This window comes from Heptranchias perlo, chromosome 17 (assembly GCF_035084215.1).
Source record: "Heptranchias perlo isolate sHepPer1 chromosome 17, sHepPer1.hap1, whole genome shotgun sequence".
Taxonomy (NCBI): domain Eukaryota; kingdom Metazoa; phylum Chordata; class Chondrichthyes; order Hexanchiformes; family Hexanchidae; genus Heptranchias; species Heptranchias perlo.
This window is the reverse complement of record NC_090341.1, coordinates 47561909-47574590: the sequence shown is the minus strand read 5'-3', so window position 1 is coordinate 47574590 and position 12682 is coordinate 47561909. Positions and strand designations below refer to the sequence as shown.

Below are 12682 nucleotides of genomic sequence, written 5' to 3'. Positions count from 1 at the left end.
CAAGTGAGAAAACAGGCAAGATTCATTTACGAAATATATCTTTGATTAGGTGATTCTCATAGGATTCCAGCATGTTTTTCTACAAAGTATATCTGGTACAACATAACTAGAAGTCAGGTAAAGGCAATAAATCAGTTGAGGGGTTTAAATCTTCTTTTTAAAAAAAAAAGAGATTTCAACAGAACCAAAGATTGAAAAGAACTTTTAATTGATTTTCAGTAATTAGATATATAACAACGTCCAGCGCATGTCTGTCATATCTCAGTATCACACCACAGAGCATCACACCCGAACCACTGCCTGGCTCAAATATTATTGTTCACATGATTTGTTGGTGTTTTACAAGTATGGAATGCACCAAACAACAAATAGTAAACTGAAATAAAAATTACCACTCAAGAATCCGCAGTCTACAAAACAATTTTAGAAAAAGAGGGAGACAATGAAATCACTCAAATATTTTTTGGAAATAATTTCACCCACCATCTTGCTTTCATAGTGTTGGAAGTAAGATTCCTAACATGAAAAAGAGTTTCAATATCCATAAGAAAATGATTGAAATGACCTAAACAATAATTCACAGAGCGTTCCAGGACTTGTGCTTGTAGGTCCTGCCTCCTCCCTGTCCAATGATGCAAAAGGCCTTGATAGCAACAAATGCCAGGAAGCCATCATTACGGCTGTAAAAAATAGCTGCATTTTCTTTCATATGAAGATACCAAAAGCAAAGTACAGAATAAACGTTTGAGAGAACCAGGCTGGGTTAAGAGAGGAAACAGGCCAGTGTTTCCACACATGTTCACAAATGCATATGTTGTATGAACATTAGGCTATTGTGCACAAAAAGCAAACTACTGCAGATTAAAGAAAGACTTGCATTTATACTGCGCCAAAGGTCCCAAAGTGCTTTACACACAATGAAGTACTTTTGAAGTGTAGCTACTGTTCTGTAGGGAAAGGTAGCAGCCAATTTGCGCACAGCAAGCTCCCAAAAAAGCAATGTGACAATGAGTTGATCTGTTTTAGTCATGTTGGTTGAGGGATAAATTGGCCAGGACATCAGGGCGAACTCCCCTGCTCCTCTTCGAAATAGTGCCGTGGGATCTTTTATGTCCACCTGAGACAGGGCCTCGGTTTAACAGCTCATCCAAAAGGCGACACCTCTGACAGTGCAGCACTTGCTCAATACTGCATTAGCTTGTAAGCCTAGATTTTATGGAGTGGGGCTTGAACCTGCAACATTCTGACTCTGAAGTGAAAGTGCTACTACTGAGCCATGGCTGAGATGCTGATAATCTGAAACAAAAACAGAACAGTCTGGAGGCACTCAGTCGGTCAGGCAGCATCTGTCGAGAAGACACAAGTCAGTTGACATTTCATTTACAAACCCTTCATCAGAACTGCCCTCTGCAATTGAAATGGCCCGCTTGCAATCCATCTAACACATGAAGAATAACAACTTCACTGAGATAAGGAGGGTGCTCAGCATCTGTGGAAACGTAACTGGACACGGGGCCACTACCTAAAGCACGGAACAGGAGGGGAGAAAATTTGCCGACAAAATAGTAAGAATTTCACCGTTGTGATTAGTGATCATTTTATTAATGTAACTCCAGTCAGTGGTGTCAGCCGTGGCTCAGTGTTAGCACTCTCACCCCACTCCAGAGGCTGGAACACAAAATCGAGGCTGACCCTCCCTGGAGCTGCATTGTCAAAGGTGCCGTCTTTCAGGTGAGACGTTAAACACTAAAAACAGATTATCTGGTCGTTATCTCATTGCTGTTTGTGGGACCTTGCTGTACGAAAATGGCTGCCACCATATGCTTGTATTATAGACATACAAACAATGACGGACAGGAAAAGACACTCCAGTCCATCCAGCCTGTCCCACACAATTGTGATACTCACAATATGTACACTCCCCGCCCGCCCCCCCCCCCCCCAACCATGTGATCTCCTGGGAGAGATGAAAAACCAGATAAAAACCCAGGCCAATTTGGGGGGGAAAATCTGGGAAATTCCTCTCCAACTCCTTTGGTGGTCGAAACTAGTCCAGGAGATCACTCTGGCCCTGATAATTCTATGCATTACTTATCTTCTGTAAAAGGTGATCACCAGCCAGAAACAGGTCCAGCTCCCGCTTGAAGGAATTCAGTGAATCGGCGTCCACCGCATGAGCCGGCAGCCTATTCCAGAGGTCCACTATTCTCTGGGAAAAGAACCACCTCCTGACATCTAACCTAGATCTGGCCTTATACAACTTAAAATTGTGACCACTGGTCCTCCCTAACATATTTAATTGGAACAAGCTATTCCCTTCATCATCTTATAAACCTTGATCAGATCATCTCATAGTTTACACTTCTCTAAAGTGTAGAGTCCAAGCCTATCTTGATAACTAAGAGGCTTTAAACTGGGAATTAGTCTAGTTGCCCTCCTCCACACCCTTTCCAAAACCTCAATATTACCCACCATGTGAGGAGATCAAAACTGGACACAGTGTTCCAACTGAGGCCTGATATGGGTCTTGTACAAGGATAAAATAGTATTAGGGTCAAGTGTCCTATAAATGCTCCCCAATGCTCTATTTGCTCCAGAGTGACTACATTTCAAAAGTACTTAATTGGCTGTAAAGCACTTTGGGTCCTGAAAGGGGCTTTATAAATGCAAGTCTTTCTTTCTAGGTACAACATAAGGGAGATTTACAGAGTGGAAGCAATGCAATGTGATGTTTATCAAAGGACACGATTCTTTGAAATGAAGGAAATATGTATTTCAGTTAATAAGTAACTCCAGTTACACATGTGTTGAGGTGCACCTGCCTTGTGGCTGAGAAATGTGACTCTCACGTGGTCGCGGTGTGCTTTACACTGATAGGAGAGGCAAATCTACCGTGGCCTCACATGCCCCGTGCGATGCACGTGTTGACTCCCAGCTGCACTGCTTGAAGCGGAGAAGCTTTGCTTGGATTGAATGTAGGTTTCAGGCCGTTTTAAATGGGAAGCACCTCTGTTTATTGTTGAGTTCGGGCAGATTTTGCAGTAACGTTAAGTGCATTGCAATAGGTGTTAGATATAGTGAAGTTGATAGGTCCCGTGCAAGCAGGGTTCCCATTGAAAACGTTAGCACAAATCGGCTGTAGTGGGCGGATCTAATGTCCGTCGACTCCTCCCAGGTTGCAGGTGGAAGGCTGCGTGTGATCTGGTAACAGAAAGAGGAACTTTGGGCACCTTCGTGAGTTTGGGCAGAAAGCTCTTCCGCAAAATTGCGTTATGAGGGGGAATTTATGAGGGTGGGATGATTGCGTTTGTCTTGGCCAGTTCAGCCTGGGAATGGTTTGGTATTTGCAGTTTATGTGGCCAGACTTTGGCACGTTTGCAGTTGCTGGAAACCCCCTAGAAAGTCCTGTCCATTGAGTTAACAAAAAGTACCCAGACTACTAGAGCAATTTTACGCTTGTGAAAATAGGATTGGTTAGTAAGTAGGGTGGTTATGGGCGAATGAACCATTTAATCGGGCGCTGGACAGGATTAAGTAACAGTTTGTAACATACCCATCCCTGTATCAACTAAACACACAACGCAAGTAGGTTGGAAAATCCAACTCGTACTACTTTTTGTTGAAATAATTCCTTCTGGTGTGCTAGTACTTTTTATAAACGGGAGAAATTAGATTTTTTTTAATGCAGCGAGTTATGATCTGGAATGCATTCCCTGAATAGGTGGTTGAAGCAAATTCAGTAGTAACTTTCAAAAGGCTATATACTTGGAAAGGATACATTTGCAGGGCTATGCGGAAAGAGTGGGACGAATGGGATAGCTCTTTCAAAGAGCTGGCACAGGCACGATTGGCCGGTCTCATTTTGTGCTGTGTGATTCTGTGGCCCTTTAACTGTCATCTTGCTCCAAATAAACTGCAGTGGACCTACCCAATTCCACCTGGGATCACCAACCTCCAGGATTGTCAGATTAAGCTCCTGGACGCTGCTATCAGGCAGCCCTGGAGTACAGATCATAGGGTCATTTTATTTTTTTAAAATGTTATTCATTTGCTTTGAACACTTTGTTTATTAGATATAAAAATATTGGAAATTAGAAAAAAAGACTAATTGACAGGGTGGAAGTGGTTGGAGACAGGAGGTCATGTGATGAAACCTCCAGGAATAGGTCCAACCACTGTCGGCAACCCTTGTTACAATCCAGCTCATGGTTTTTGTTAACGTGGTAAAATTCGTGAAGTAACTACCGCACGAAATTGCAAAGGCCCGAAACCGTCTGCTGTTGGTCCTTGTACAAATGTTGTCTTTGATGCTGAGGAAATTCGCACCTCCACCCGCCTGGGCTAATAGCCAACACTCTTGCCGGACCGTTCCATAATATTTTAAGAATTAGGGCTTGCGGGAACGTGGGTTTCACATGAATTCAACTGCGACTGAGAATGACCTCCACCCTCATCGCTCTGGGAATCTTAAACCAAGAGAGACGAAATGCTGAATACCTACTGTAATCCTTCTAAAACGCTGGCCCTATTTATCGGTACCTAGCTGTGTCCAAGAAAGAAACAAACGCATGTTCTTTATTTCTTCAAATAGAATATTCCCCTCCCCCTATATATATATATATGCTAAGGTAATTACTAGATCCTGTACATCTTCCATTCAAAATTACCCTCTTGGAAATGTCTCACATCGATCTATGCAAAAAAAAAATCCGTGATGAATTTCTGATGAGGGTCTCCAGTGAATTGATTCTGTCTCCTCCCCTTAAAAATAGGCGGTGCCCAGTGTGTAACTCAATTGACTTTGGCTGTAACTCGGAGCCTGTGAGGATGATCTGGCTAGTTTAAGACGTGCCCTGAAAGAAGTCTTGATGGTAATGACAGCAATAAGAGAGGGGAGGGGGGACGAACAGTGGGATGCGAAGGGTGGAAATGGCGCCGTCACATGCTAATTTGGGCGTATGGTTGAAATGCATACATAAATGTGAAATATTCTCTCGCCAGTGCCTCTCCCTTTTCATTCCTCGCTGTTATTTTTTTTTTGGAGGTGAAATTCCAGCCCGTGTTGATGAAGTGATGCGGGTGGCGCCCTGTGTGCCTGCTATGTTCCGTCTGCTGTCACGTTCATGTCCCCATGGTCAGACTGTAAAGCAGCTGTCTGTGTGTTACAGCGTCAACTCGCCAGGAGTATTAAGGGGACCTCACGTTACCTCGCACGCCGCCAGGCGGGGCCAAGTGGAGAAGCCAACATGCACGAAGCGAACACTTCTAAAAGCAACACACACACACACACACATCCCGACAACCCAACCTTTAACTCCACAAAAAAACAAATCCCAACCCAGCCTTATGCAACACTTGAGTTAATTTTAAGAATGGGTCCTTTGCCCCATGAGGACTAGTTTCAGTTTGGAGTTAAATGCTATCAGTATCTCGAGAAGAATTAATATAATTGTGTGTCGCTAATCCCCTAAAATAACAGTGAACAGCCTCTTTTCCCCCCCGAGGGAGCGGGGGCTGCAAAATACGTAAGGCGAGAATCTTTTTTTCCATGGTGTTTCCTAGGACCGTGTCCTCTGATGTGCTGCAGTTGCATTGCTTGGACCTACTCAGGTCCACCGTCTGAGCCTGATTTTATTTCATGCTAATTTCTCACGTTTCACGCGGCGCCGAGGTTGTCAGATCGATGACCCTGCGGCCAACTGAATTAAACTGTTCGCCTGAAATCTGCAAACCGTCTGAGCCTCGATAACTGTACAATGACCCCCCCCCACCCTCACCCAGCGCAGGGTTTTGATAAGGCTCAGTCGGACACCGAGCATTCCGCTCATGTACCGCCCTTCAAACTGAACTGAATCGTTGGTTAATTAAAGCTTGAGTCATTATTTATTACTAGCAAAAGTGAAATCATTGCTAATGACAGAAACAGGCCCTCGGTATGTTGGGCAAACGTATTTCCAAATGAACTTCGGCACCGAGTATTTATTAATAGTTGCAAATTAAATGCGAAATAACAGCAACGTTTTTAATGCACTATGAAGTTTTTGGCAACTTTTAACACCGTTTGATCAAAAGCAAATGCGAGCCAATATTTGCAGCATTCATGGGCAGCGGCTGGGCTGTACTTGGAGAAGGGAAGCTGGGGGATTACAGTCTTGCTTCATTTAACATTTTCTAATAGGAAAACATGACCAAAACAAGTCGGATGATGAACTACGATACCCAGAAACCTACGCGATTCGCTGAACTGACCACAAAAACACCCACATCTGGAATTGTCATCAATTCAAAAACTATTGATTCCTAATCAATCACTTCCTGGCATCACGTTCCCGGGGCACGGCGACGTGTGGAACAAATGTTAATGTATTTTATATATATATATATATAAATGCAACATTCCAGTCATCAGTGGAAGTCGGCTGAATCGTCCTTATCCTGATTGATTTTTCTTTTACATCTGATGCCCCCCCCACCCTGTTTTGGAGAGGCAGATTAGAGAGATCGAGAGATGTGAACAGCCTCCTGCACACGTGAGTCTCATGTGACTGGAGCTCTTTTTACTGTAAAAGCAAAGACGTGCCTGGAGTCACAGGGTTTAACACGTAGCGCTGTACACCCACACGTTCATTAAAGGCAAGTAAGTGTGGTGCAGCAAACTCGGGCTGATCACAGTCAGCACAGAGACAGACCTAGACAGAGACAGACAGAGATAGCAAAGGAAAACCCCAGCCAGCAGCAGCAGCAGTAACTAACAAACAAAATTACTGAAATGGAAAGGATCACAACTGCCCAGCCTCCTCCTTGTATGCCGAAAATCCCAACTTTTGAAAACAACGAGATGCAAGGGTATGCCTCCGAATTTTAATTTTTTTTTTCTTTATCATAAACAGAAAGCTTTTTTAAAAAAAAATTAAGGAAAAAAATCACCGCCTGAGTTTCATTATTTTTTTCCCATTTTTTTTCTCAGAATGGAATTCTCTCACATGTTTGTTTATAAGGCTAAGAGGGGACTAAAGAGAGGCGACGACAACAAGGTACTGTGTCCTTTATCCTCTGTATGTGGGCACTGCTCAGTCTGGATTGTTTCTACAAGGGTTTTCTTAAGTGAAGTATGATTGTCGTATAGCATAACGACCCTTGTTAAATGTATCTATACAAAAACGTAGCAATTGCTAACCCAGTCTTTATTATTTAAAATTTTAGGAAACATATAAATTGCCACACCGGCTGATAGAAAAGAAAAGACGTGATAGGATTAATGAATGCATAGCACAGTTAAAGGACATGCTCCCTGAACATCTCAAACTGACGGTAAGAGACGCTGAAATTAAACCTGCTTTTGGCATAATTGGTTCATAGTGTTAAAGGCGCCGTCTGTCTGCGTTTCCATTTTTTGTGTGTGAAAAAAAACCTTGTTTATGTAAACCTAAATTATCCCGTTGTGCTGCTTTCGAGTTAAACCGAAGATCTAAACGCATTTAGAGAGGGTGGGGGGGAAGGGGGTTAGAATTTGGTCTGAATGAAAATAAGCAAAATTAGATCGTTTAAATAAAGCAGACAGTCGGGGGGAGGGGGAATAGAGAGATGAAATTCTTGTTTTACATAATATACACGCCTGGGATTTCCTACTTAGTTTCTGCAATGCTGCTCCTTGGCAGCACCTGTTAAATTATTCCATTAAAAATGGTTCCAGGAAATGTTTCTAAATGTATGAGGTGCAGCATTTTGCTAATATATTCTGTTCAGTAAACTCGCACTGGTATAGTACATTAAACATGTAAAATCAAAGTGGGTAGGATTTATAATGGTTAGATACTATTTGTTATGTTATAGGGGTTTATAATGGTTAGATATTATTTGTTTAGTTATAGTGGTTTTTAATGGATAGCTACTCCTTAGTTGTGTGTATTTCAGTAAATGAACATTGGGAAGTTCTTGCTGGGTATGAGATACAAGTTGATCTTTTGAGTGGAATAAAGGGCCTTGCCCTCAGACTGACTTTAAATCTGGTTTTGTGGCATGCCACGTCATTGACCCCCCCTGTAAGTGAAGCATCCCTTGTTAATAATGCATGCGTCTTCATTTCAGACTTTGGGGCATTTGGAAAAAGCTGTGGTACTCGAGCTTACCTTGAAACACGTGAAGGCATTAACCGGCCTCATCGAACAGCAGCAGCAGAAAATATTAGCCCTGCAGAATGGTTTACAAATCGGTAAGTGCTGTATTCAGACCCAGAAAGCACAGGCAATAGTATTTGGATTCTATTCATTATCTGTTATTTTTTATAAATAAAAATGAAATACCTGGCTTGCTTGAGTTTATTTATGCTTTTATAGCTTTAATTAGAATACTTTTAAAATTTCTATACTAATATTGGCAGATTTGTGACTTCTGTCAACTACTGGTCTAGTTTTCTGGTTTTGCAACCTTAATTTCAAGCCTTGCAACTTGTTGTCATAGTGACAGGGTTGGTACAGTCCAAAAATGGTTGTAGGAATTCAACTGATTTTATTTATTTTCCTCTGTACAGACTTTTGAGTGTTCCAAAACACACTATATTAAGGCTTTTGAGCTGGAACAGTAATCTGTTTTTATTAATAAAGGATGCTGGGAACTTTAACTTCCACCATGTACCAGAATCCAAACTGGCAGCTGATTGTAAATTCTGATCAGCAAACTAAAAATGGCAGCCACAACACTTTCTAAATTAAACTACGTACACACCTGGAGTACACACACTGAAAGAAGATTGAAACTGAAAAATACAACACAGACCCTTAACCATAATTGCAGATTACTTCTGAGGGAAGGACTCTATGTAGGTCAGCTCTTTTAATGCAGGTTTCTTTACTTCTCAGGTGAACAGACAGCTAAGGCATCTGAGTCCAGCCAGGAAATATTTCAGTCTGGCTTCCAGATGTGTGCCAAAGAGGTGCTGCAGTACTTGGCAAAGCACGAAAATCTGAGAGAGGTGAAGTCTGCGCACTTGATAAATCATCTTCAGAAGATGGGAGCGGACATCCATTCAGGGGGATATATTAACGGGATAGGGCAGAACTTGGCGCGGTTCCCGGAAGGGGATTTCAGGCCAAAAGCCTTGGACAGGGCTGAAGGGCCTGGCAAAAACTGTGTGCCCGTAATCCAGAGGACTTGTCCGGCCAGCAGTGAGCAGAGCGGTAGTGACACCGACACCGATAGCGGGTACGGCGGTGAACCGGACAAAGGTGACTCCAAGCATGACCTGGAGAGTCCTGAGAGAGAAAATGAGCTGAAACACCCTTTGGCGGAAAGGATCGTCTCCATTAAACAAGAATACGATGATCCTCCGGTCAAGAAAGCTCGGATGGAGCCGTCTGACGAAGATATCCGTTTTACTAGTGGAGACCTGGCTGGAGGTAGCTTCCTCGGTCATCACCCGCCTCCTCTGTGCGTGCCTTTTTACCTGCTGCCACCGTCGGCAGCTGCTGCGTACATGCCTATGCTGGAGAAATGCTGGTACCCAACTTCTGTGCCAGTTTTGTACCCCGGGATTCCTGCGTCGGCCGCACTGACCGGGCTGATGAGCCCCGATAAACTCTCTCCTCTCTTAATTCCTCAAAGGGGGGCTTCGCCAGTCTCCATCTCCCCAACAATGGACACATCTGCTCTGATCCAAGCTCTGAAACAAGTCCCACCCCTGAGTGTGGAAACCAAAGACTGATTTATTTTCATAAGAGAAACTATGAACTTGTGTGTTTACATGAAAAAAAATCTCAATTTAAAACTAGTTTGGAAATGACGTAATCCCAGGATGGCTAGTGTTTACATTTAGATTTGACGCCATTTTCCAACAGTTGTAGCCTAAGCTAGTGTAAACAGTTTGAAATGGCTGTCGAGACCATAATTCATTCACAGTTATAGGAAAGGGCAGCAGATTGCTTCAGATGTGAAGCCTTTGCATAAAATGGCTTTAAAGTGCAATGGATTTTTAAAAAAAAACATTTTATCTTAACCGTTCTTATTTTCCAGCTAAAAGAAATCTCCAAAGTTTTCATATAGTTTCAGAAGTGTAAACGCACTGTCTGTGAAATGAATGTAAATGGTGAAATTATAGATGCTGCTTAAGCTTTCTGCTGTAATAATAGCCAAGGAACTGACTTGTGCCCTTCCTATAGCACTGATATGCTGCTAAAAGACCCCACCCAGTCTAAAAGCACCAAATATTAGATGTAACTGCTTCTGTATATACCTGTATTTTTGCAGGATGGATAAAAGTCAGTAGTAAATATCCTTGCAGGCTCTTAAAGGGGATGTTGAGTGGTAACGGTGACCATACGTATGAGCGAGTGATGTACGAAGTGGTATTTTAAATGTGTCAGCATGCCGTTTGAGGGAAATGTAAGAATTTGCTGTAAATTTTGATGTGTGAAGTGTGAATGGTGGACAGGTCAAGATTTTGAGAATGCCAAAGTCACTACTGGATAGCCTCTTTAACGCACAGTGCTTTGACAACTTGTGTTTTAAAAATGATGAACCATTTTTTTTTTCTTTGCCATTCGTAAAAGATGTTGCCTTTTGGGTTCTGACATCTGGTATAGGTCTGCTGGTAAACGCTTGTATTTGTGTAAATACTGGAATGCAGAAAATATGAGAAGGTTGAATGTAATGTTTTGAAAAAAAGATGAAGATTAGTTTTGTATAGGGAGAGGTACACAGACTATTTTTGGAAACTTACAGCAGATGGAATATTGTATTGTACATATTTTGTTTATATATAAATGTTACTATTCGTTTAAAAAATATGATTAATAAAATATTTTTCCTGTGGAATTGTGTATGTACAATTAAGATGTTGTGACAGCTAATGTTTGCTGGTTCCACACTACTCAATTAAGCAAATTGTTAGTAAAAAAATTCAGCAAACACTTTTTACCATTTAGGCATGTTGGTTAATATAGTTGAGCCAGTACATCATTTCAAAAACGTAGCCAAGTAAACCAATGTTCTTGAAGATCTATTCAAAATGTCTGCAAAATCTTAATATGCCCAGAGCTAATGTTTTGATCCTTGTCATAGATCACATTCCATCTCGTTGCATAATCATGTACTATAAAAGGCCAGCTGACATATAACTCAATTCGGTGTGCATAAATTATTTCCCATTTTTAAATATATAATGGATTTAAAAGCCAAGGTGTGATATATATCTAAGAGAACTAAGAGATGATTCGGTGCTGTGGAAACGAGGCCAGCTAAATATATCATTGCACTGTCATCTTCAGCCTCTATGAAAAATTTCACTTGTCAGCTGATTGGGAACAGTGGCACAATGCAGTTGCCCATGATTCTGGTTAATGCGCTTACAAAAAGAAATGAGGCGTTGGTGAGGGTACAAGAAAGGGTAACTGGAATGGTATTGGGGCTCAGAGCACTGAGGTTTCGGGAGCCCATTTTCTCCTTTCTATCATGTATTTACAAGACTTTCTTTCATCTAGAAGTCCAGGTTTGAATTGACTCTGAGAAGGAACTCACCAATTTATTCTGGCTCAAAGCTTACAAATAAAGTTATGGCAACCCATTTCTACTTTCCTTTAGCCAGGAGTGGAGAAATGGCCCTAATTTCTGTTCTGCAAAGCCAGAAACGAAGAGGGATGAAACTCGGCACTGCTGAAGATCAGGATGCTCTTCAAAGATGATGGTTAAATTTCAGTCTCAGACCAATTACAGCAAGATATAAATCATAATTGTGAATGGTGCATACTATATGAAACCTGAGGTAGAACTTCAACCCCACCAGGAATTTTAACTACTTATTAGAATAATCCAGTGGTTCGGAAAACCAACAGGCTCATTATAGTATGATCTGTACTAGACAAACACAGAAACATTGGTTCAAATTGTAACTTTCAGAAGTTAACCAGTATTGAAATACAACATGAGTTGTGATCGATACAGGATCATAATTTTAAAATGTATTTTATTTGTATAATCTATGTATTGAATCTAATATGTATGGAAGCTCTTAAATACTCAATGAAGCATCCAGCAGTTTTAAATTTTGGGTGGTGGGGCCATTGTGCTGAAACCCTAGGCTCCCATTCAATAGTTTGGAGTTTTTGACTGCCAGTCTCCACTGGCACTGGACCTTAATTACTCCCACTATGAGAAGACTTCACCAGCTGTTGGCAAGGCTGATAAAATAGGAGCCTCAGAATGGCAAAAAGCCCTTTATAATCAGGTGAAGGGGAGAGTGGGGGGATATAAACATAAGCCTGGCCCACAAAGTACTCTGCCGAGCAGTCAATGGATAAGCAACACTTAACAGCTGTTAAGTCCATGGCCTAAATTGTACCACTCTCCCGGCACAAACAAGAGCGTGAAGATAGATAGGCAGAGAGAGAGCGATTAAATATTACACATCCACTAAATCCTTGGGCAAGTCGTGTACAAACAGGTCAGGCGGTTATAAAAAAAACTTCACTTATTGACTGTGTACCAATACAACATGTTAAGTTCAAGTACCTTTCAGACAGTGAATGCCTCCTGCTCTTTCAGCCGGTCCCAAGAGCTGACTAGCAGTGCAAACACTGGAGGTTGGATATTGTGGCTTACTGGTGATAACGTCTAGACTGATTTGCACGGGGAAACGACATTTGTATTTGCTTCCTTACGAAAATGAGCTTTCTTTGCGGATTGTGTAGCA

At 41.8% G+C, this 12682-nt stretch overlaps 1 protein-coding gene across 1 annotated transcript; it reads left to right on the top strand.

Annotated features, from left to right (window-relative positions):
- Positions 1-6545: 6545 nt before the first annotated feature.
- On the top strand, positions 6546-10809 carry bhlhe40 (basic helix-loop-helix family, member e40). The gene is made up of 5 exons (XM_067998941.1): positions 6546-6846; positions 6968-7034; positions 7204-7311; positions 8089-8212; positions 8859-10809. Exons 1-5 carry the CDS (start codon positions 6770-6772, stop codon positions 9698-9700), a joined length of 1218 nt encoding a protein of 405 aa, XP_067855042.1. The 5' UTR covers positions 6546-6769; the 3' UTR covers positions 9701-10809.
- Positions 10810-12682: the final 1873 nt, after the last annotated feature.